The sequence below is a fragment of the Tachysurus vachellii genome, chromosome 6, assembly GCF_030014155.1.
Source record: "Tachysurus vachellii isolate PV-2020 chromosome 6, HZAU_Pvac_v1, whole genome shotgun sequence".
Lineage (NCBI taxonomy): Eukaryota > Metazoa > Chordata > Actinopteri > Siluriformes > Bagridae > Tachysurus > Tachysurus vachellii.
The window spans coordinates 7839671-7865626 of record NC_083465.1 but is presented as its reverse complement, the minus strand read 5'-3'; the positions used below and the strand labels follow the sequence as shown (position 1 = coordinate 7865626).

At 38.3% G+C, this 25956-nt stretch overlaps 1 protein-coding gene across 1 annotated transcript in view; it reads right to left on the bottom strand.

Annotated features, from left to right (window-relative positions):
• Positions 1-8829: 8829 nt before the first annotated feature.
• herc4 (HECT and RLD domain containing E3 ubiquitin protein ligase 4) overlaps positions 8830-25956 on the bottom strand; it is a 55784-nt gene continuing 38657 nt past the window's right edge. The window contains exons 14-19 of the mRNA XM_060871488.1: positions 24384-24556; positions 21912-22031; positions 9783-9881; positions 9535-9708; positions 9108-9251; positions 8830-9015 (exon numbers count right to left, since the gene is read on the bottom strand). Coding sequence (XP_060727471.1) covers positions 8830-9015; positions 9108-9251; positions 9535-9708; positions 9783-9881; positions 21912-22031; positions 24384-24556 — 896 coding nt within the window. The remainder of the gene's footprint in view (positions 9016-9107; positions 9252-9534; positions 9709-9782; positions 9882-21911; positions 22032-24383; positions 24557-25956) is intronic.

The following is a 25956-nucleotide window of genomic DNA, read 5'->3' as shown; positions in this document are numbered from 1 at the left end:
TTCATGCCCAGGATGGGGATTCGATCACTACCTGTGAGAAACACTGCAAACACAACCAAAATTATTGCAATTATTAAATAAAATATCAGTGTATTCTTATTGCACACTGCAATTATAACTTATTTATTCCTGCCCAGTGTTCCAGATATAGTGGTGACTGAAAATGGTAAATGAATGAATTACTTTTTTCCTGATGGAACATGCAAGACAGCTTGTTCTTACTTACACAGGAACTGCTTCTTCTTTTCCAGGGGTAACTCATGGAAAACATTCCAGAAGAATTTGATAGTGGGGTGTTCAGGCCAGTATTCTCCCTTGTACTTTGTGTTCTGAGAGAGATCAAAACAATGTTTGCAAAGGGAATTTTGTAATTTATCTCATTGTTCTTTTATCTGTTGTTCTTTCATTGTTCTTTCATCTGTATTCTTAAATCTGATTGTTATTTTATAGCTAAAACATATAAAGCTTTATGTACAAATATGTTTATTTAACATTTAAAGGCAGGCTGCACGATCTCTGAAAGCCAATGTTGACATTTGAAATCACCTAAACTAACACGCCTCTAACCCAAATGGGTCTCACCCATTTTGATAGCTCCGCCCCACACATACGCAGCCCAGGCAACTATTAAGGCGGAACCTGCTGGGGCAGATGGCCGCCGGTATATTTTTTTCAATAAATGAACATAATGAGTAATACTATGGTAATACAGGTCAAATGTGTGTTTGTAGTACTGTGTGTTGTACAGTGAAAGATTTAGCTCCGTTTCACGCGGAAGACAACGTTCAACACCTAAAACCCGAGGCAGAGGTAACGTTAGAGGCAGAGGCTAATGTCAGACATGCGCACTAAACACTCTCTCCACCACATATTGAGAAGACACACCCCTTTCTGCTAACTGGCTACACATTTGTTTTGTTAGACGGCCCGAATCAGTTTTCTGAAGCATTTTTGAAACATCGTGCACCGCGCCTTTAAGTACTTCTATACTTCGGTGCAATGAAAGGTGAAGTAGTTTACGTTTTTGGTTCTTTTAATTGTGATCATTTTGGCTCACATTTAACAAAAACCAACCAATCCACTATCACAAAAAATTTGAATACATGGCATGGAGTTGATCAGTCTGTGGCACTGCTGAGGTGGTATGGAAGCCCAGGTTTCTTTGACATTGGCCTTCAGCTCATCTGCATTTTTTGGTCTTTTGTCTCTCATTTTCCTCTTGACAATACCCCATACATTCTCTATGGGGTTCAGGTCTGGTGAGTTTGCTGGTCAGTCAAGCACACCTTTTGCACCTTGTGCTTTTGGCAGTGTGGGCAGGTGCCAAATCCCGCTGGAAAATTAAATCAGCATCTTAACATTGCTGGTTAGCAGAAGGAAGCATGAAGTGCTCTAAAATTTCTTGGTAAACAGGTGCAGTGACTTTGGTTTTGAAAGAAAAAATAAACAGACGATATTGCACCCCAAATCATCACAGACTATGGAAACTTAACACTGGACTTCAAGCAACTTGGGCTATGACCTTCTCCACCCTTCCTCCAGACTCTAGGACCTTGGTTTCCAAATAAAATATAAAACTTGCTCTCATCTGAAAAGAGGACTTCTCCTTAGCCCAGCTAAGATGCCTCTGACGTTGTCGGTGGTTCAGGAGTGGCGACAACTGTAGACAAATTCCTTGACACGTCTGTGTGTGTTGGCTCTTGATGCCTTTAACCTAGCCTCAGTCCATTCCTTGTGAATTTCACCCAAATTCTTGAATCGATTTTACTTGACAAGCTTCTCATGGCTGCGGTTCTCTCTGTTGGTTGTGCATCTTTTTCTTCCACACCTTATCCTATGACTCAACTTTCTGTTAACATGCTTGGATACAGCACTCTGTGAACAGCCAGCTTCTTTGGCAAAGAATGCTTGTGGCTTACCCACCTTGTGAAAAGTGTTTGTCAATGATTGTCTTCTGGACAACTGTCAGATCAGCAGTCTTCCCCATGATTGTGAACCAAATTGAAAGACCATTATTATGGCTCAGGAAACCTTTGCATGTGCCAAAATTCATCACAATTTAAAGTACCAAAACCTAAACTACTTCACTCTGTGTGTACTGAATATAATACACAAGTTTCACTATTTGAGTTAAATTACTGAAATAAATTAACTTTTACACGACATTCTAATTTATTGAGATGCACCTGTATATACCTTTAAGCTTATTTCTTCACTTTAAATTAAAATCAATAATGAAATTATTCCTAAATATCAATTTCAATACCTTCTCCAGTTCCTTCCAGTCATATCTGGTGTTCCCTATAACCATTGCCTGTAGTTCATTTGGCTGAAAAAGCTCCAGAACTTTACCACCACATACTTTGTGGAATCCATCATAGAAGGCAGTGAAAAGAGGAGCCACAGATAAGGTGAAAATGTAGTCAACGTAGGCATTTACAAAGTCTTGTCTGTAAAAGAAAATTGTAAATGGCAGACATAAACAGTATGTAAAGTAAAAACCGTATGAAATATGCAACAGTTTTGCAATGGGCACAATGCTACATAATGCTTGAAGCATTTTAACAAAATTGGATAAACTAAAATAGTGTTTGCTAACATTCCTAATTCATATTTTGGCCTGTTCAAGCATCTGGCAAATTGTACTATCTTATAATGTCTACAGGTATCCTCAAATTATGCCAGTTTTACATCAAATGCAAAGTAAGGCTTAATTTACAGCATTTTATATAAAATATTAAATATTTAAAAGTAGCTAAGTAAAGACTGTTTTTACTTAGCTACTTTTAAATATTTTATACAAAATGCTGAGTATTAAAGCAATTCAAGTGTGGAAAATCCAAATGGGAAAATTTGGAGTTGCTTGCTGTCACCAGCTTTAACCAGTGAGAGTAGGTTCCTTTTCAAAACCATTTAAAACCAAAAGAATCAGAATCAGAAAGGTCTTTATTGCCAAGTATGTTTTCACATACGAGGAATTTGTTCTAGTACAGAAGCTCCACAGTGTAAAAACAGAATGGCATTGATAAAGCATGAACACATATAAATATAGCTGCAAGCAGCGATACCAGGGTCAAGCCAATCAGATGTGCTCAGAACATGTCGCTGATGAACCATACCAAGTTTTGTAGCATTATGGCACTGCATTCGTAAAATACTGAACTTAACGTGAAAATTCAAAATGGCCGACACAAAATGGCCGTCCGAAAACCATTTGATAGCGTTTGACTCAGCATGCCTCAAGGAGTCTAACAACATCTCCTTCACGATTTTAGACTCAAGTTTGCAGAAGTTAAAGCGAAAATAATCTCGTGGCCACTAGGTGTCGCTGTCACAAAACGTTGCATGCACCCTCAGGTCATGACTATAATGACATATACCAAGTTTCGTGGTGACACGCATAAGTTTTGCGAAGATACAGCCTCGCGTCTGTTTTGGCGTGCTCGCCACCATGTAAGTTGCCACGGTATACGAGAATGCATTGCAGACCTGCCAACCTTGGAAAAAAATTTTGAGTAGCAACTTACTCAACTTACTTTACTTTTGAGTAGCAACTAAAATAAAGAGTATAACGTTATGTGCATGATCGTTTGTGTATAATATCTGCATACTATTTTAACAACTCTTTATGTATTGCCATAAATTAGATCTAATGAACTAAACAGTAACTTCATATCTGACAACACATACATGTGTTAATTTTCTCAGCAATAATGCAAGACTCAAGACTTCACTATGGTTTTGACTGGCTGAACATATAATAATACCTCCCTCATCATTTCTACTTTCTGCTTCCATTTCCCTGCTTTTCACAAAAAAATCTGATGTCCATCAGATGTGATCTACAGGAGCCAATAACAATCAAGTCAGAATACGATTGATATTTAAAAAATTACATTAGTTTTGTCATGTTATAGCATGACTGCGTGCTATAAAAGGGATACACAGACGCTCGCGGATATTGATTTCTGCGTGCTCGCGCCAGTTTGTCTTTTCCATTAAAGTACGACGGCAATGCGTTTACAGGCATGACTTACGTTTCCTATATAAATACTGGCAAATAAAGTAAAACTTGATCTGTGCGTAAAACTTAAACTTGCGGCACAACACCGGACACTTGGGCACATGCCCCAGTAAAGGAGTCTAACGACGCCTGTGGTTTGGCAGGCTTATTATGGATGAAATGGATGAAATTCACAATTCTGGTCATTTACCTTTGAAACGTTAAGTCCTCACTTGTAAAAAACAGTCACTGTAAGAAGAACTGAAGATGGCCAGTCAAATGAAAACCACATTCGTTTTGATGGCTCTCCGCTTGTAGCGTTGAAGAGTTTTAAACTGGCGCTATGATTGGTCGAATTATTATTTTCCCAGGTTGCTGCCCAATGCGGTTACACCCATAGGCACATTGCCTGGTGCGCAAATGCACAGACAGTTGAACTCAAAGGCATCAATGGTTTTTTACAATGCGTATTTTGAAGTGACAAATCGTAGCAGCGTACTTTGATGTCTAGATGCGTATCTGCTACACAAAATGCATAAAGGTTGGCAGGTCTGGCATTGGTCTATCAAAAAGCTTTTGATACCTTTTGGTCTGGGGTGTCTCTAGATGCTACATACCAAAGGACATGCAAATCAGACAAACGGTCTAGGAGAAGTTCGAAAAAGTAGGTTTTATGGAAAATTCAAAATGGCGGAAATATATTCATGACAGAAATGACGTCATATGGTGCATTCGAATCGGCATGAGCAAAGGATCCAAAATATGCAAGAATTTTGTCTCTAGGCCTTACGAGTCAGCAGTTATGAACATGAACATAATTGGATTTTTGGACTGTTGGTGGCGCTAGACACACTAAAGTTGCTATAGTAACTTCTAAGACTGGCCTCTACATGTGTGCCAAATTACATAACTTTCCTACGTACGGTTCTATGGGCTGCCATTGACTTCAATGGCGGAAGGGGAAGAGGAAGAGGAAGAAGAGGAAGAAGAAGAAGAAGAAGAAGGCTTGACCCCTAATAAATGCAGTTGTATGTACAGTGGATAATAAAGGCAATTGTATGTAAAGTGGATAAATGTGCAAATCGAAATATAAATGTGCAAATTGAAATATAGATGTGCAAATTGAAATATAAATAAGTGTGTGTAAATAATGTAAGACTAGACTTTGTTCTGTGTATGTTAAGTGTTCATCAGATGTATGTTAAGTGTTCATCAGATGGATAGCCTGAGGGAAGAAACAGTTCCTATGTCTGGTCTTTTTGGTGCTCAGGGCTCTGTAACGTCGACCAGTTGGCAACAGTTCGAAGAGGGAGTGTGCTGGCTTGAGGTGTCCAGAGTGATTTTCTTTGCCCTTTTGTTCACTCTGGAGAAGTAAAGGTCTTGGAGAGTGGGGAGAGTTGTGCCAATGATTCGCTCAGCTGTCCGGAGAACCATCTGTAGTCTCCTGAGGTCGGATTTGGTAGCTGAGCTGAACCAAACAGTAATTGAGGTGCAGAGGATGGATTCAATGATGGCAGTGTAGAACTGTTTCAGCAGATCCTGTGGCAGTTTGAACTTCCTCAGCTGGCGAAGGAAGTACAACCTCTGCTGGGCCTTTTTCACAATGGAGTCGATGTGAATGTCCCACTTCAGGTCCTGGGAGATTGTGGTTCCCAGGAATCTGAATGACTCCACTGCTGTAACAATGCTGTCCATGATGGTTAGTGGGGGGAGAGCAGGGGGGTTTCTCCTGAAGTCCACAATCATCTCCACTGTCTTGAGAATGTTCAGCTCCAGGTTGTTAAGACTGCACCAGACAGCCAGCCGGTCACCGTCCTGGATGAGGCCGATCAGTGTGGTGTCGTCTGCAAACTTCTGGAGCTTGACAGAGGGGTCATTAGAGGTGCAGCCGTTTGTGTACAGAGAGAAGAGCAGTGGGGAGAGGACACAACCCTGAGGAGCGCCAGTGGTTGATGGTGTTAAAGGCAGAGCTGAAGTCCACAAACAGGATTCTCACATAAGTCCCTGGTTTGTCCAGATGCTGGAGAACATAATGCAGTCCCATATTGACCGCATCATTCACAGACCTGTTTGCTCTGTAGGCAAACTGCAGTATATCCAGTAAGGGTCCAGTGATGTCCTTCAGATAAGCCAAAACCAGTCTTTCAAATGATTTCATGACCACAGACGTTAGAGCCACAGGTCTGTAGTCATTAAGTCCGGTAATTTTGGATTTCTTAGGGACGGGAATGATGGTGGAGCTTTTAAAGCATGAGGGGACTTCACACAGTTCCAGTGATCTGTTGAATATCCGTGTGAAGATGGGGGCCAGTTGATCAGCACAGGTTTTCAGACAGGCTGGTGAAACTGTCTGGGCCTAATGCCTTTCTTCTTTTGTTCTTCCTGAAGACCTGACACACATCATCTTCACTGAACTGAATTGTAGGTGTGTTGGAGTCGGGTTTACAGGTGGTGAGAATTGGGCTTTTTCCAAACCTGCAGTAGAATTCGTTCAGGTTGTCTGCCAGTTGTTGATTCACCACAGTGCTGGGGGATGGTGTCGTGTAGTTGGTGATGGCTTCCAGACCTTTCCACACTGAAGCTGAGTCATTAGAGGAAAACTGAGTCCGTAGCTTTTCAGAATAATTCCTCTTTGCCACTCTGATCTCCTTTTCCAGTGTGTATTTGGCCTGTTTGTACAAGACTCTATCCCCATTTCTGTGAGCATCCACTTTGGCCTGACAGAGCTGGCTGAGTTTTGCAGTGAACCATGGCTTGTCATTGTTATAAGTTAAGTGAGTCCTGGTAGGAATACACAAATCCTCACAGAAACTGATGTATGATGTTACAGTCTCTGTGAGCTCGTCCAGGTCGGTGGCAGCAGCTTCAAAAACAGTCCAATCAGTGAGAGAGAAACAGGCTTGTAAATCCTGCTCCGCTTCCTCAGTCCATCTTTTTTACAGTCCTTAATACAGGTTTAGATAATTTCAGTTTCTGCCTGTAGATCGGTATCAGATGAACTAAGCAGTGTTCAGAGAGTGCCAGAGCTGCCTGTGGGACAGAGTGATATGCATCCTTTATTGTTGTGTAGCAGTGATCCAGTGTGTTACTGTCTCTGCTGGGACATGTAACATGCTGTCTGTATTTTGGCAGTTCATGTGTGAGAATTGCTTTATTAAAGTCCCCAAGAATTATTAGTACAGAGTCCGAATGTTGTTGCTCACTCTCAATGATCATGTCAGCGAGTGTCTGTAGTGCCGAGCTCACATGTGCTTGCGGAGGGATATAAAGACTCACCAGAATGAACGAGCAAAACTCCCACGGCGAATAGAACGGTTTGCAGTTAATGAAGAGTGTTTCAAGATCGGTACAGCACATCTTCTTTAACACAGTTACATCAGAACACCACCTTTCATTGATGTAAAAACACGTCCCGCCACGCGACTTCCCTGTTGATTCCGCGTCGTGGTCCGCTCTAAAGAGCTGAAAGCCCGGCAGACTTAATGAGCTGTCCGGAATGGAGTCGTTCAGCCAGGTTTCCGTGAAGCAGAGAGCAGCAGAGTTAAAAAAATCCTTATTTTCCCGGGTGAGCAAAAGGACTTCGTCCGTTTTTTTGGGAAGAGAGTGAAGATTTGCCAGATGGATGCTAGGCAGCGCTGTCTTCCCGCCTGCGCGTCTTGAAGTGCTTAAACAGCGCAGCCGCTCCGCCAACTACAATATTCAGCAAAACGTCGGAATACTCAAAAACCGGAAAAAGATCTCGTGGTGTGTACTGCCAAATGTTCAGCAGTTCATCCCTGGTGAAACTGATTACATATTTTACATCATTTCATTTTTCTGGAGCACTAAGACACGGAGGGAAATATGGCTCAGGTTCAACAATGCTAATCAGTTCTACAGAGTCAGACATCATTTGAGTGGATGGTCTCTGATAGATAATTAAATTATGCATATTAGAAAATTATACTATTTTTTAAGTTTTGTTAAGTTCAAAATTACAAATATGAAACAAATACCTGTTGTGATTGTTTACAGCGATGTTAATGCCATTAGGTACCAGTTCAAATACCTCAGTTTCACCAAAATTTTCCACAGTAATCTGTGAACAGAAAATAACCAAAACATTATTGCATAAATAAATAAAAAAATTAATGCCTGTATTATAAAAATATTTCATTTTTCAAATTGCTATTTGCAAGCATAACATATGCTTAACATTAGCCACTACATCAATATTTGGTAGTCTTGGTACCATAAGTAAATTTCTGCTTTACCCACAAACTGATACTTAAAGAGTGTAAGTTAGAAATCTAAAAAAATAAACATGTATGAATGCATTTGCATATGAATGCATACTGATGGGTTCTCAACTATGGTTTGAATATAGAATTGTATTATTGAAAATAATTCAATAATAGTAATAGGGAAAATGGGCAGAAATCAGTATCTTAATGGTCATAGAAAATCAATAAATTTAAATTTACAATAAAACCTGACCTAAAAGCAATGAATAAAATATAGAAAACTATAGAATACATTTTAAATTAGATTATTTCCAAAATATCAATCTGTATTAATGCAACTGTGAAAGAAACACATTATCACACCCTATAACAGACATATGTAATACAGTTCTTCTAGAAACTGCTCTTACTGTGAAGTTCAAGCAGAATGTTTCCTCAACATCATCTGTGTAGTCCAATAGTTCTTGTAGACTCCTGTGACAAGGTCATAAAAAACTGTGAAAAATGTGTAAAAGCAAACTACAGGTTTATAAGAAAATAAAAAAACAGTATTATAGAAAACTAGGACTAAGACCTGTGCAAAAAAGGGTTGATATAATTGAGTCAACTCTGAATAACTGACCTTCCAACAACAGGCATGAGCTCCTTCAGGTCCTCTAAAGTCGGAGTTTTCTTCAAGAGTTTTTTGTACAGGGCTACAGGGAAATGTAGTTCTACTATGGTCAGATTATATATGGCCAAACCACAAACGACCCCAATGAGGTGAAATAAGTCAGTATCTTCTAAAGTCTACAAAACAGGAATACACGAATTACAAAATGTAGACTATATTACTTTTAAATAAAGACAAATCCTATTCACATTATAGGACAGATCTTTACCTTGTCTGAAAACCAGATGAGTCTGGACTCCTCGTAATACCTGAACATGCCATATTTGGGGTCAAGCAGTTCTTTCATGATGAGGAGGAAAAATTCTTTTCTCACACCACCAGCATCCACAGCTTCCTCTCCAACAAAGATCACCTACAATCAGTCAAAAATGCATTTGTAAAATATTATTTTAGACATACTTTTATATGTTCACATGATTAACTGTTATTTTTTTGGTAGTATTGGTAACTATATAATTAGACCTAAAGCTGTATATATTTATGAGATTAAAATATTAGGGGCATTAGTTGAAACTTTTCAGGAACAGTAACTGAAAGTGTGTGTTCTGTTCAAATATTGCATTATGGGGCTTTGAATAGTAAACTACAACCAAATATACAACCAAATGAGATTTAATTGGTGATGCTATTATTACCTTTAGAGGTTTCTTGTAATCAACATTTTTGGACTTCCGCAAAACTTCCATAGTGTCTTCAACAACATTTTCTCTGCGTACCATGAGAATGAGGCATGGGTTTACGGACTCCACCATGCCACCAGACAGAAATAAAGAGCTAAGATTTTGTCTTTCTGCTTGGTCCACAGCCATCTGTTCAAAAACAAGACTTGTGATGAAAATTCATGATTGTTGGGTATCCTGGTGAAGATATCTCTTGCACTCACCTGCATCTGGATAACAGCATCAGTTTGGAGCAGCATTGTCTTTGCCTGAGCATCAAATACAAATGGGTATTTGCACAGGTTGACCTGAGAGTCGATGGCCTTTCAGAAAACAGAAAAAAGAATACTTTATTTAAGGGTAAATAAATGTTGATTTGTCTTAAAAAATCCCCTCATCACACTTTTTTTTTGTTGCAACCAAATAAGCCTTCAAAGCCCCTAAAAACAAACATACAATCAAACAAAAAAAATAACAGCTCAAAATTCTGCATATTTGTTTTAATTTAAAACACATCCGTTCAATCCAAATTATGTATTTGGATTTTGTTTCATTCTTAGTTTTTATATAGCAAATATGTAAATATTTTGAGATATTGTTCCTTATTTTTATTATGACACAAATCAAATTAGCTAATGGTAGATTGCATATTTTGCATCTTATTTAAAGAAAATAATAATTAAATCCTCAATGTTCAAGGTGATATCTGATGATGAGGCCTTCCATGAATAGTGATATCCAGAAAAAAATAGTACTAGGACTGTGTACAATAGAGCTCTTAGAGTTCTTCTGGCAGACAGACTATGACTGTCGTACCTATGATCTCTTTTTGCATGTAAAACCCAGCGGCCTTGTCTGTTACCTTTGCTGCTTTGTGAACTGACATACAGGGCCTTTATACACCTGGTCACTTAGTGTGTTTTCTCTGATCCGATAGCTATCCGATTTGTTAAACCTGTTCCATTTACGTTAGGCCACATAAATGCGTCTTGGCGAATCGGATATCAATCTGATCTTTCTACTCCCGCCCAAAATGCGAACATATTTTACCTCATTTCGAAATGGAACACACTTTGTTGTATGCGGTTTTCAGAATGCAATCAAAAAGAAGACAAAAAAACGACGGTTATGCTACAAAAAACCAACCCTGCATGTCGTCCATGTTATTTGTTTCTGGCGCGATGCACGACTCGTGAGTCACCTGCAAGTGACGTACTTCCGTTTAGGAGGAGTATAGCGCTGACGTATGTGGCTTGAACAACCACATTCATTTACACCTGTCCAGTTTCATCTGAAATGCATCCCAGACCACCTCCCGAAGTGGTCCGAACACAGAAAACGCATGAAGTGTCCAGGTGTAAAAAGCCCCACAAACTCTTTTCTGTAACATTTTGTAATTGTCTTTAAAATGTTTGAAAAATATTTTGTGTTTAATTTACAAAAAAAACCCACACAACTGACTGCCTAACAATCAGTAATAGTGGAGGTAGATGATGGGTCTTCTTGTCTGTCTGAGTTTCTGAGTTGATCGATCAAAGACTCAGAACTAACATATTTACTTATTTTTTATTATTTTAATAGTGATTTTATTATTTTAATATCTCATCACATTTCTTAGCCAAAGAATGACCAGCAGTGTAGCAAACACCAAAGTAAACATCTTGAGCACCCTGTTAGTTCAAAGATTTTTTTAGGATTACAGTAACTATGTACAACCTATTTAGTTTAGATAGCATCACTAAGTGAAATCAAATCATAAATATAGCTGCAAGCAGCGATACCAGGGTCAAGCCGATCAGATGCGCTCAGAACATGTCGCTGATGAACCATACCAAGTTTCGTAGCGATATGGCATTGCATTAGTAAAATACTGAACTTAACTTGAAAATTCAAAATGGCCGTCCGAAAACCGTTTGGTATCGTTTGACTCAGCATGCCTCAAGGAGTCTAACACCTCCTTCATGATTTTAGACTCAAGTTTGCAGAAGTTATAAGTGAAAATAGCTGTTTTTAAAATCAAAGTGGCGGACAGGAAGTAGGTTTCACTATGATATTTTTGGGATCGTCGGACTCAGCCTGAGCCACAACAAGAAGTCTGTGTGTGTCTGTGTGTGTGTGTCTGTGAGTGTGTGTGAGTGTGTGTCTGTGTGTGTCTGTGAGTGTGTGTGTGTCTGTGTGTGTCTGTATGCATCTGTGTGTGTGTGAGTGTGCGTCACTGTGGTGCTGGTCATTTGCACCAAGCCTCACAAGTTCCCCTGAAAGCAGAAACAGAGCTCTGTGACGCTGTGCGTTTACAGGAAGACTGACGAGAGTAGAGGACACACTGAAGAGCGCTCACCACAAGCAGAAAATAAAGTGACAGCTCAGGCGCTGTGTGTTCAAATGTTTACCATGAACAGACAGACAGACAGAGCAAGAGAGAGACAGACAGAGAGAGAGTGCGCTCAGAACATGTTGCTGATGAACCATACCAAGTTTCGTAGCGATATGGCATTGCATTGGTAAAATACTGAACTTAACGTGAAAATTCAAAATGTGTGCGTGTAATTGTGTGTAGGTGTGAGTGTTTGTGTAAGTGTGAGTGTGTGTGAATGAGTGTGTGTGTAAGTGTGTGTGTAAGTGTGATTGTGTGTGTGAGTGTGTGTAAGTGTGAGTGTGTGTAAGTGTTTGTGTAAGTGTGTGTGTGTAGGTGTGAGTGACTGTGTGTGAGTGAGTGTGAGTATGTGAGTGAGTGTGTGAGTATGTGAGTGTGAGTAAGTGTGCGAGTGTGAGTAAGTGTGCGTGTAAGTGTGAGTTTGTGTGTGTAAGTGTGAGTGTGTGTAAGTGTGCAAGTGTGAGTGTGTGTGTAAATGTGTGTGTAAGTGTGTGTGTTCCTCGTATGTGAAAACATAGTTGGCAATAAAGACCTTTCTGATTCTGATTCTGATGTTGCAAGAATTTTGCCTCCAGGCCTTACGATTCAGCACAAAATTGGGGTTTGGACTGTTGGTGGTGCTAGACGGTTTGAGCTAGACACACCAAAGTTGCTACAGTAACCTCTAAGACTGGCCTCTACATGTGTGCCAAATTTCATAACTTTCCTACGTACGGTTCTATGGGCTGCCATTGACTTCAATGGCGGAAGACGGAAGAATAATAATAAGAAGAAGAAAACTAACGATAACAATAGGTGTCTACGCCCCTTCGGGGCTTGACCCCTAATAATAAGAAAACTAACGATAACAATGGGTGTCTACGCCCCTTCGGGGCTTGACCCCTAATAATAAGAATAATAAGAAAACTAACGATAACAATAGGTGTCTACGCCCCTTTGGGGCTTGACCCCTAAAAATATTGCTGGTAACATCTTTTTGTGCACTTCTGTTCATTATTGGTTTGTGTTTCATACCACACTGAACAGCAGAGCAGCAGAGCTTTTTAGGTCTCTGCCCATATGATTAAGAGCATGGAACCTTAGAAACATCAGATTAGGAACATTTGAAACATCAGATTTCAAGAGCAAGCTGTTTTGTATTAAAATGACAAAACTAAATGTTTGTAAAAAGGTTTACATTACGCACATTAAAAAAAAAACACAATTTTAATGAACTGTCAAAGTATAAAATGGAATTAATGCATTTAATCTCTACCTTTTACCCTGAATGGTGCAATAAAGAAGGTAGATGTGGTATAATTGTGTAGGGTATATTTTGTTGCCATACTTTGAGCCCATTATTACCAATCAATCATCATTTAAATGTCATGTTAGCTTGCTTCAGTTTTCAAATCATCACCTTGTGCACACTTGTTCTTTCTGCACTGCCCATCACAAACTATAGATTCCACTCTTCCATTTTCCACAACCTTCTCTCTTCTCTTCAGCATCCCAAGAGTTCAACATCCTAACAGCTCTATGACAACTTAACTTCTGCAATACTTCAATCAGCTATAAATATTTTTTGCCAGCTCACAGACCACACATGTCCTTTCACCATGCTCCATGGCTGTCAGAATGTGCTCATTGTCATCTGTAATCAAATTCTTCTATTATGTGACTGCTACTAAGACATTTTTTTACCAGGGAAAACTATAAGCATCTGCTCACACATTTTCCATTCCCATTTATGGCATTTGGCAGATGCCCTTATCCACAGTAAGGTACAACAGTGTTTTTAAGTCTCTATTGAAAAATACATTAACAAGTATTTCAGGAAGAGGTAGGTCTTCACCTGTCGTTGTAAGATAGCATGTTTTACCAACACCTCGGTGCCAAAACAGTAAGTAACCTGTTATTAAGTAATACCTACCTCTTACCCTGAGATACCCAGTTGAGCAGTGATGGTAGATTTTCCTTTCAGTTTTTAACCTAATAACCTTTTAGAGCATTTAATAAAATAATACTTCTATTTCTCCACTACCACATTCCTACACTACAGGTGCATCTCAATACATTAGAATGTTGGAAGTTATTTATTTCAGTAATTCAACTCAAATAGTGAAACTTGTGTATTATTCAGTACACACAGACTGAAGTAGTTCAAGTCTTTGGTACATTTAATTATGTTGGCTTTGTAGAAGCCAACATTCTGATTTCCTTTATAAGCTTATTATTATTATTATTATTATTATTATTATTATTCTTAGCCACAAATTTATCAAGAGTAACTCGTCCTAGGGCTTTCGAGCCACATGCACCAAATTCGGATATGTCGTAGACCCTGGTCTGAAGTTTGTTGCTACTACTTTTCTAAGCGATCGGAATTCCGGCATTCCCGGTACGGAAGCTCAAAGTGGCCTTTTTTCGTATCCACTTCCATTATAAATTTTGGAGGTTTATAACTCGGCAGGTTTTTGAGCGATTTACACCAAACTCGGACAGGTTCTTTAGGACGTTACTCCGGACAAAGTTCCGGACTCGGCGTTCCGACGGAACTTTCGGTTTTCCCGTAGTCGACGATGGAACGTCCCATAGACTTGAATGGGGAATTCCTAAAATTCCTCTAAGCTTTCACACACGCAGCGTGCGCAGAGCTCAGGCACGGCTTCTCTCCTGTGTTCTATGCAGTATAATAATAAGTAGAATCCCATAATGACTGCAGTATTGACATGAAATGTCCAAACCCTCAGTAGCCACTTTTTGCCAAAAGTATTGGCACCCCACCGGGTATACTGGTGACGTCACGTGTAGCCCCGCCCCCAGAATAAGCGAAATCAAAAATGAGCACAATATGGACATGTCATATATCAAAACACTCAGCCCAATGAGGGGAACTGCCCCACGTGTATTTTGGTCACGTCACGTGACGTCACGTGTATAGCCCCGCCCCCAAAATAAGCGAAATCAAAAATTTGCACAACATGGACATGTGACATATCAAAACACTCAGCCCAATGAGGGGAAGTGCCTCACGTGTTATGGTCACGTCACGTCACGTGTCGTCACGTGTCATCACGTGAAAATAAAAAATTTGCACAACATGGACATGTGACATATCAAAACACTCAACACAATGAGGGGAACTGCCCCACGTGTATTTTGGTAACGTCACGTGACGTCACGTGTAGCCCCGCCCCCAAAATAAGCGAAATCAAAAATTTGCACAACATGGACATGTGACATATCAAAACACTCAGCACAATGAGGGGAACTGCCCCACGTGTATTTTGGTCACGTCACGTGACGTCACGTGTAGCCCCGCCCCCAAAATAAGCGAACGTGTCGTCACGTGTCATCACGTGAAAATAAAAAATTGTCACGTGTCGTCACGTGTCATCACGTGAAAATAAAAAATTTGCACAACATGGACATGTGACATATCGAAACACTCAGCACAATGAGGGGAACTGCCTCATGGGTATTCGGATCATGTCACATGCTCATGTCCGCTCGCCTCCAAAAGTATTGGCACCCTAGCGGTCCAGTAGCTTTCACAATCTTTCTGTCCACTTGCCTCCAAAAGTAACACTAACCCTTATGTCCACTCGCCTCCAAAAAGCACCGGCCTTTGCGAATACTTGCACCGTCAAAGCCAACATCAAAGTTTGTCTCGACGAACTTTACAAATCTAGTTGTAATTATTTTGGCTCACATTTAACAAAAACCCACCAATTCACAAAAAGAATAGAATATAGTATGCCAATCAGCTAATCAAATCAAAACATCTGCTCAATTTGGTTCACTAGGCTATATAATCATGGGGAAGACTGCTGATCTGACAGTTGTCCAGAAGACAATTATTGACACCCTTTACAAGGATGGTAAGCCACAAACATTCATTGCCAAAGAAGCTGGCTGTTCAGAGTGCTGTGTCCAAGAATATTAACAGAAAGCTGAGTTTCCACTCAGCTTTCTGAGTGGCTCAGGAAAAAGTGTGGAAGAAAAAGATGCACAACCAACAGAGAGAACCGCAGCCTTGAGAGGCTTGTCAAGTAAAATCGATTCAAGAATTTGGGTGAACTTCACAAGGAATGACTGAGGCTGGGGTTAAGGCATCAAGACCACTGACCACTGATGTGTCAGGGAATTTGGCTACTGTTGTTGTATTCCTCTTATTAAGCCACTCCCATTCCACAGACAACGTCAGAGGCATCTTAGCTGAGCTAAGAAGAACTGGACTGTGGTCCAAAATCCTCTTTTCAGAGGAGAGCAAATTTTGTATTTCATTTGAAAACCAAGGTCCTATAGTCTGGAGGAAGAGTGGAAAAGCTCATAGCCCAAGTTTCTTTAAGTCCAGTGTTAAGTTTCCATAGTGATAATTTGGGGTTCAATGTCATCTGCTGGTGTTGTTCCACTGTTTGAAAACTCATTGCATTTGTTACATTTCATTGCAAAGTCATTGCATTTGTTTACCAAGATATTTTAGAGCACTTCATGCTTCCTTCTGCTGACCAGCTTTTTAAAGATTCTTTCATTTTCCAGCAGGATTTGGCACCTGCCCACACTGAAAAAAAGCACCAAAAGTTAGTTAAATGACTATGGTGTTGGTGTGCTTGACACTGTCAAAGAAACCTGGGCTTCCATACCACCTCAGCAGTGCAACAGATTGATCACGTCCATGCCACATCGAATTGACGCAGTAATCAAGCAAAAGGAGCCCCTAAGTATTGAGTACATATACAGTAAATAAACATACTTTTCAGAAGGCCAACAATTCAGTAAAAATATTTTTTTTATTGGTCTTATGAAGTATTCTAATTTGTTTTAGATTTTTCGATAAACGCGAGTCAAAATCATCACAATTAAAAGAACCAAAAACTTAAACTACTTCAGTCTGTGTGTACTGAATTTGTATAATACATGAGTTTCACCATTTGATTTGAGTTACTGAAATAAATAAACTTTTCCATGGCATTCTAATTTATTGAGATGCACTTGTATATAATTCTTCTTCCCCAATTCCTTAAAATATTTGTTTTCTTTTGTCAGAGGAATTCAACAATCAGAGAAGATTTTATATTTAAATTTCACTTCTTTTATGCAATACCATCACGCAATACAGTAGATATGTACCGCATAGTAGATATCTCAGACATTAGCAACTATCAACCAGAATCACTTTTTTTGTGCTAAAATTCTTGAACATGCTATATACAATCAGTTGTCACTCTGACAATTTGTCAAGCTGACAGTACAATAACTCAACTAACCACACTTTGCAAGCATAGTGAGTAGAAAAGCATCTCTGAACTCAAAAATGTCAGACCCCAGGCTACAACACCAAAAAACAGCTGTGGTATTGCAGTTTTGCAAAGCTTTGTGGTGTTAGTGTGGAAACCCTGTTAGCTAATGGAACCATAAAACTGATTATGCATACCATAAATTTACTTTGTACAGCAATTTTAACAATTGACACTGTCACAAAGCAGCTTTACAGAAGCATAAAAATAATAAAAGTTTAAAATTAAGTTACCATTTATTTCTAACATCTTTCCCTAATGGCAAGTAAAAACTCCCTGAGATGACATAGTCCCTAATGAAACTAGGACTATATGCATCCTTTGGTTTACAGTGTCATTTGAGTTTGAGACCAAAATATAAGAAATGCATGCTCAAATGGGTTAAGGTGTTGTGATTGACTTAGTCAGTCTAAAATCTTCCACTTTTATTCCCTGATGAAGTGTCTGTTATGCTGGCAGGGTGTTTTGGGTCATTGTCTTGCTGTACAATTAAGTTCCCCCCTATTAGACTGGCTGTACAACCCCTGGCAAAAAGTATAGAATCACCCCTCTCAGATGATGTTCATTCAAATGTTTAATTGTGTAGAAAAAAACACAAGCACATACTGTATATGCCACAAAACAATTTTCACTCAACAATACAAACTTCTGGCTGTATAAAACACTTAAAAAAACAAACAAAGAAAGATAATTATAGTCAATTACAACTGTTTTTACAGATCAAACAGAGGAAAAAAATATGGAATCTCACAAATCTGAGGAAAATTATATGGAATCACCATGCACTCTGCATTTGTAAAACAAACACCTGTATCTGATTACAACTGCTAATTAGTCTGCAGTTAGAAAAGAGTGCTTGCACACATTAGTGATGTGTTGAACCAAGATGATTGACATAAGAAGAAGGTAAATCTTCACGGAATGTTGCAAAAGATGTTGGTTGTTCCCAGTCAACTATGTCTAAAATCTGGACCAAGTACAAATCAAATAGAAAGGTTGTAAAAGGGAAGCATACTGGTAGACCAAGAAAGACATCAAAGCGCCAAGACAGAAAATACACAACAAAACAAATGAGGAACAAATGGGCAGAAAGTGGAGTCAATGTCTGTGACCGGACTGTAAGAACTCGCCTAAAAGAAATGGGATTTACATACAGAAAAGCCAAATGAAAACCATCATTAACATCTAAACAGAAAAAAACAAGGTTTCAGTGGGCTAAAGAAAGACAATCTTGGACTGTGGATGACTGGATGAGAGTTATATTCAGTGATGAATCACGAATCTGCATTGGGCAGGGTGATGATGCTGGAACTTTTGTTTGGTGCCGTTCCAATGAAATTTATAAAGACAACTGCCTGAAGAAAACATGCAAATTTCCACAATCATTAATGATATGGGGTTGTATGTCAGGTAAAGGTATGGGAGAGATGACAGTCATCACATCTTCTATAAATGCACAAGTTTATGTTGAGATTTTGGACACTTTTCTTATTCCATCAATTGAAAGGATGTTTGGTGATGGTAGCATCATTTTTCAGGATAATAATGCATCGTGTCATAGGGCAAAATCTGTGAAAACATTCCTACAGGAAAGACTTATGTCAATGGCATGGCCTGCAAATAGTTCGGACCTCAATCCAATTGAAAATCTGTGGTGGAAATTAAAGAAAATGGTCCACGACAAGGCTCCAACCTGCAAAGCTGATCTGGCAACTGCAATAAGACAAAGCTGGAGACAGATTGATGAAGTATACTGTTTGTCATTAGTTAAATCCATGCCTCAGAGAATTCAAGCTGTTATAAAAGCCAGAGGTGGTGCAACAAAGTACTAGTAGTGTTTTTATTTGGTGATTCCATATAATTTTCCTCAGATGTATGTGATTCCATATTTTTTCCTCTGTTTGATCTGTAAAAACAGTTGTAATTGACTATAGTTATCCTTCTTTGTTTTTTTTTTGTTTTTTTTAAGTGTTTTATATAGCCAGAAGTTTGTATTGTTGAGTGAAAATTGTTTTGTGGCATATATGTGCTTGTGTTTTTTTCTACACAATTAAACATTTGAATGAACATCTTCTGAGAGGGGTGATTCCATACTTTTTGCCAGGGGTTGTTTGTCTCTATAAATTAGCATGCATACATAATGTTTCTGCAGACTTCTTAAGTCATTTTGTTGCTCCAATCATCAAAACAAATTTGCAATTCAGAAGCAGCCATGCAAGTAGAATTCATGAAACTACCTCCACCATGCTTGACAGATGAGCCTGAATGTTTTGGATCATGAGCAGACCCTTTCTTTCTCCACACTTTGGTCTTTCCATCACTTTGGTAGAGCAGAACCTTTGTAACTCATCTCTGTATTTCTTAATGAATACCAATTTGGCCTTCTGACTCTTACTGATGGTGAGGGGTTGCACCTTTTGGTACAATTGAAGTCTTCCATGAACAGTGGATTGTGATATCGTCATCCCTGCCCTGTGGAGGTTGTTGCTGACCTCACTGCCTTTTGTTTTTGGATTCATCTTTACAGATCTCACAATCATCATTGTCCTTGGCCATTGATCATTGTCCTTGGCCAGCCTTGCCAATTTTCTGGTTGTTAGTAAGCTAGAGTTTTCTTTCTTTTTCAATACATTTCAAATTATTTTACTGGCTATGCTTCTACATACATTCTATTTATATCCAATGCTTCTACAATCATTTTGATCAATTCAATTTTCCATCTTCAAAATGGCCTCACATATCTTCTATGTCAGCTCACTGGTCTTCATATATGTTTATCCTTTTAAATAATAATACAATCTTTACAGGCAAAACTCAGAGCTCAAACCAGGAGTAGACTTTTAGAGCTATTAAATGTTTAACCAATCACTCTAACAGGCCACACCTGTGCAACAAGAAACACCAGTGAGTTGTAAATATAAAAAACATTAGACCTGAAATTCTGGTATAGTGTCAATGGTCAACTTTGGTCAAAATCTCTTGAGTGTACAGTGTGCACAATTATTAGGCAAGTGATTATTTTGACCATATCATCATTTTATCCATAATTTCCAACTCCAAGCTGTATAAACTTGAATACTTATTGGATTTAATGCATATCAGGTGATGTGTATTTGTGTAACGAGGGAGGGCGTGGCCTAAGGAGATCAACACCCTATATCAAGGTGTGCATAATTATTAGGAAGATTCTTCTCTTCAGGAAAAATGGGCCAAAAGAGAGATTTAACTGACTCTGAAAAGTCAAAAATTGTAAAAAGTCTTCAGAGCGATGCAGCACTCTTGAAATATTTAAGGTTTTGGGGCGTGATCACAGAACCATCAAACGTTTTGTTGCAAATAGTCAACAGGGTCGCAAGAAACGTGTCGAGAAGAAAAGACACAAATTAACTGCCAAAGATTTGAGAAGAATCAAACATGATGCTACCAGGAACCCATTATCCTCCAGTGCTGTGTCAAGAAGTACAAGGAGTTCAGTTCTCAGAGACATGGCCAAGGTAAGAAAGGCTGAAACCCAATCACCTCTGAACAAGACACATAAGTTGAAACGTCAAGAATGGGCCAAGAAATATCTGAAGACAGATTTCTCAAAGGTTTTGTGGACTGATGAGATGAGAGTGACTCTTGATGGACCAGATGGATGGGCAAGTGGTTGGATCACTAACAGACACAGAGCTCCACTTTGACTCAGACGGCAGCAAGGTGGAGGTGGGGTACTGGTATAGGCAGGTATTATTAAAGATGAGCTAGTTGGACCTTTTCGGGTTGAAAATAGACTCAAAATCAACTCTTAGACCTACTGCCAATTTTTAGAAGATCACTTTCTTCAAGCAGTGGTACAGGAAAAAGTTTGCATCTTTCAAGAATACACTGATTTTTATGCAAGACAACGCTCCATCACATGCATCAAAGTACTCCACTGCTTGGCTGGCCAGTAAAGGCCTTAAAGATGAAAAACTAATGACATGGCCCCCTTATTCACCTGACTTAAACCCTATTGAGAAATTTTGGGCCCTTCTTAAGCAGGAAATTTACAGTGAAAGTAAACAGTACACCTCTCTGAACAGTATCTGGGAGGCTGTGGTTGCAGCTGAACAAAAAGTTGATTCTGACCAAATCCAGAAACTGACTGATTCCGTGAATGGAAGGCTTGTGACTGTTATTGAAAAAAAGGGTGGCTATGTTGGTCACTGAGTTTTTTGTTTTTTTTTTTAATTTCAGAAGTTTTTATTTTGAGTTTGTTTATTATTATCACTTTAACAGGTGAAAATAAACAAGTGATATGGGAAAATCTTTGTTTTTCATTTAGTTGCATAATAATGTTTACACACTAATAGTTGCCTAATAATGGTGTACATATAGATATTCTCTTAAGAAAGCCAAAACTTCACTTTTACTACTTAAATGTTCAGGTTTGAGATTTTAACATTTTGGATTGACCAAGAGCACAGTAGTTGTACAATAACAAAAGTAATCCTCAAAAATACAACTTGCCTAATAATTATGCACACAGTGTATAGTAAAGACAAAATATTTCTCCATCCCATTGAGCGACGTGATAAAGTGCTATTGTAGGCCCAAACAGATGTATCCAATAATCTTGTTCTGTTCATAGTAGTCCCCTGTAGAAACCAGAAATTCTACATCATTTATTTTCATACATAGTAATCAGTTTGAAAAGAAGAAAAATAAGAACTTACCATGGAGAACATCTGATGCTGGATCCATGTAACATAATCACTCCTGATGTCAACAAGGTCTTCTAGTTCATGTATATAAAATTTGTCATACAGAATAATTTGGCCAGCTTGCTCATTTACCTGCAATTTAAAAATAACATGCTTTATGGTGTGAATTATTGTGTAAATTATCATCGGATTTTGCAGTTAGAAAGAGAGTACAGGTATATCTAGGAGCTAAGCAGATCAGTCAGTGTAATTTGCCTCAAATTGATGCTACTGTTCAATATGCTCTCAATGGTGAAGGTGTACATGTTCCTTAGGCAAAAGTCTCTTAACCTTCTTGGTGGTAAATACATTGACAGACCTTCCCCACCAGTGTGTTAAGGTGACAGTGTTGTCAGCAGATTTGACAATGTTGGTTGTAAATGGCCACACAGTCATAAGTGTAAAATAAGTATAGCAGGGGGCCCTTAGGACAAAACCCTTAGAGTTTCCAGTGCTGATGGTGAGGTAGGTAGAGACATGTTTGCCCACCTGTATATATTATGTAACAAGTGAACAGTCAGTTCTCAAAGTTGATGTAATGGAAACAGAACAAATGGGCATGCATAAGGATATGAGTGACTTTGATTATTATAATAATATTATTAGAATATCATATAATAAGGCAAGGCAGTAGAAGCAGTGTGATGCATTGGGAAATGTTCTGCTTCTGTCCTCCTTGCATTCATGTGGTTACTTTAACAGTGTACCACCTAACTAAACATAGGCAGTAGTGTATTTATCAGGTAATACTACATGCCAAACTGCAAAACAATTGCTTAGGAATGGTCTGTGGAAAATTAAGAGCTCAAGGTGGCCTCCAAATTCCCAACATTTAAAATTAGTCTGATTCATGGAGACCTCACCTTACAACTTCCTAACAGTTGGTGCCAGATACCACAAGCACACTATTTTGGCAGCATAATGGGGACTAAACACAATATTAAACATGTGGTTTAAATTTATATATTAATCCATGGCCTCACACATCACTGTTATAGCCAGAAACAGCAAAGTCAGAGCAGTAATGTTTGAGGCACAGAAACAATGAATGCTCTGAGCATGTGGATGCTGTGACTTTTCCATTACATAGAACATAAATGCATGGATTGGTTCTTATTATGACCTTTGAGTACCTACATGCAGTTGTTACATTTAATAGGGGGCCAAGCACCAAAGGTGTACAAGTATGCTTTCTAATTATTAGGAGACCAAGCACTGAATGTGCACTGGAACCCTTAAGTGATTGCATATTTTCATCTTTTTGTTCCTATATGAGTCTATGCCAGCCCATAGATAAGTAATTTACCTTTTACTAAGGATTTTGTCTAAATCCTCTATAGAGGTGTTATAATCAAATATTTTTCTTAATTCCTTGACAGGTGCTATTACATAAAGAAAGTTGATACTTTTGCTTCTGGCAATTTTTCATATGTATAAAATTTATCCATAACTGAGAGCTCAATATCTCTGGATTGCAATGACCAAATTGACCTAAAAATTAAAAAGTGCCTTTCAGTACACTTCAAAAAAACATTCAACAAACCCGCAGTATTCTTATGCATGAAGACACTCCACTTTTAAGTACAAGTAATAGTTGAAGGGGTAGTATGACAGATAAATCACTTTAGATAAAATATAATTAAAGATGTATAACCTTAAATGAAACCATGAGTAAAACTATTCATCAATAAAATATAAACAATGTTTTGTTGTATATTTGAGTATTATTAGTGAAAGTATACAAAACTACTAATATTTTTTTCCCCAGAAAAGGTTACACTTGTCCAGCTTTCAGAGTATACTGATACACCAAGGTAAATTCTGTCCATTCTATCAAATAAGTGAAGGTGTGATGGTTATAGAAAAAGTGTTGGCTGAGCAGACCTTTCTGTCAAAGCAACTTACATCTATCTAAAAAAGAAAAACAACATTTTATTCGTTTGTTGTTAGATAACAACCTTGCCTGCTATTTACTAATCAGTGTGGCATGAAACTATTAAAATTATATAAAATTATTAAAGTTGATAGGCCCTTGCTCTGGTCTTACTCCATTGCTAAGACTTAGGGAAAAAGAAAGGAGAAAAAAAAACTGATTGGACCTATAACTACTGATTGCATTTAATATATTATTTCTTAAAATTATAAGCCAAAATATAATGATAAATAGAGATAAATGCACAGTGTAAACTAGTACAAGTAGTGAAAGGTTTCGGCTTTAACTTGTGAGCCGAGCTCAATAGGGTGGAAATGTTTATATTGGAACTTATTAATAACCACAATGCCCAAAAACCATAACATTTATATAACCATTTAGAATACTGAATGCTACATTTTAACGGGAACATTCTTTTCTGATTTATTTTTTTTTTTGCTTTAGTCACTGCAGATACAGCCATAGCCAAAATATGTGTGTTGTGCTCAAGGTGAATCCTTTAAAATACTTACAGAGTACAAAATCTCCAGAAACTTCAAACATGTACTTAAGAAGCAGGTAAATGACCTCTGCTCAGATGGTGAAATTCCTATCTTCTGCATCCGGAGTAGATACACAATCACCTCTTTATACAATTCCACCAATCCTTGATAAACTGCTGGATCAAGGCAAGACCACCAATTTCCTTGAGAGGAAAGAACACAAGGAGAGAGATCAGTCCCGAATTCATTTACAAAAGGTCCTTAAGTATAGAGTATATTGTTCAAGGAAAAACAGCAGAAATGAAAAACAATGGAATGAAGTTTGGCATTTGCATTTGAAAGCTGACACTGCTAGGTGATCAATTCGACATAAGGCTGAATATGAAAATAAATAAATAATTTTTTTTTTTCAAAAATCAGGTGGATAGCAAAGACAAAAGGTATTGCCAAATCAACTATTTGGTACATTCTTAAAAGGGAGAACATACTGGTGAGGTCATAAACATGGAACAGCCTGAACGATAAAAAATATTGACACTGTCCACCAGGCAAAGTATGATTTAGGAACTAGAGGGATGCACATCCAATCAAGGCATGTAGGCTAGTGGAGCCAGGTCTTCCTGTAGAATAAGACATCTATAAGATGATAGATAGTTTATAGAATGCATATTTTAATAACACATGCAGTAATCCTATTGTAAGTATAAGGTCCTTATACTTACAATAGGATTAGCATGAATAGTGTGAAAATATAATAATAGCATGAAAATATGTGTCCATAACTGATATGCAATTTAGTTAAAAACAAAACAAGCCTCATGTTGACCTCTGTTTGAAACTCCTAATGAGCTGGGTAAGCCTGAAAGGGTTTTTATCAACATTCCCTATGACTGAGCAAAAAGCTGACAGTGGTTATAGACAGCGGCTTTCTCCAACTGTCCAGTTATCTTCACGTTCTTTTATTCAATTTTTGTCTTAGTTTCTTTATCCACTCAAGTGGCTTGTGTGTTCTGCAAAATAATTTTGGTTAGTTCTACATTGAAGTCTTAAAACTAGCCTTCAGCTGTAAGAGTGAAGATAATTAAGAATTCTGAATTATTGCATCCAAAGGTTACCTAGAAATAGACAGAGCAGAAACTAATGTCCTGACCCAACAGCTCAACCTCACCAATGATGAGTTGTACATGAGAGAAACTGAAATCTATGTATGATCTGAGATGGGAAGCAAAAAAGGAAACTAGTCCCTACATGAAGCAGCTGACCAGCAGGGCATGAACCCTTGCTAGAAGACATACAAAGGAGCCTGCCACATAAGACCTCTCCAGCTTACTCATAATGATCTCCCGCCAACATCACAATGATGGCAAACTGTGCAGCCATAGCCAGAGGTTTTGAGAAAGACACAAATATTCATTTTCACAAAGTCTGCTGCTTCGGTTTTTTGATAGCAATGTGTAAATAATCCAGAATGTTATGAAGAGTGATCAGATGAATTCCCACTTTACCAGAAAAATTGTTAACCATGGTTAAAATGTGCTAAAAATGATCACACAAGAAACAGAAGGAAGTTTAAAAAAATGTTTAATAGTAAGACAGTCACAAG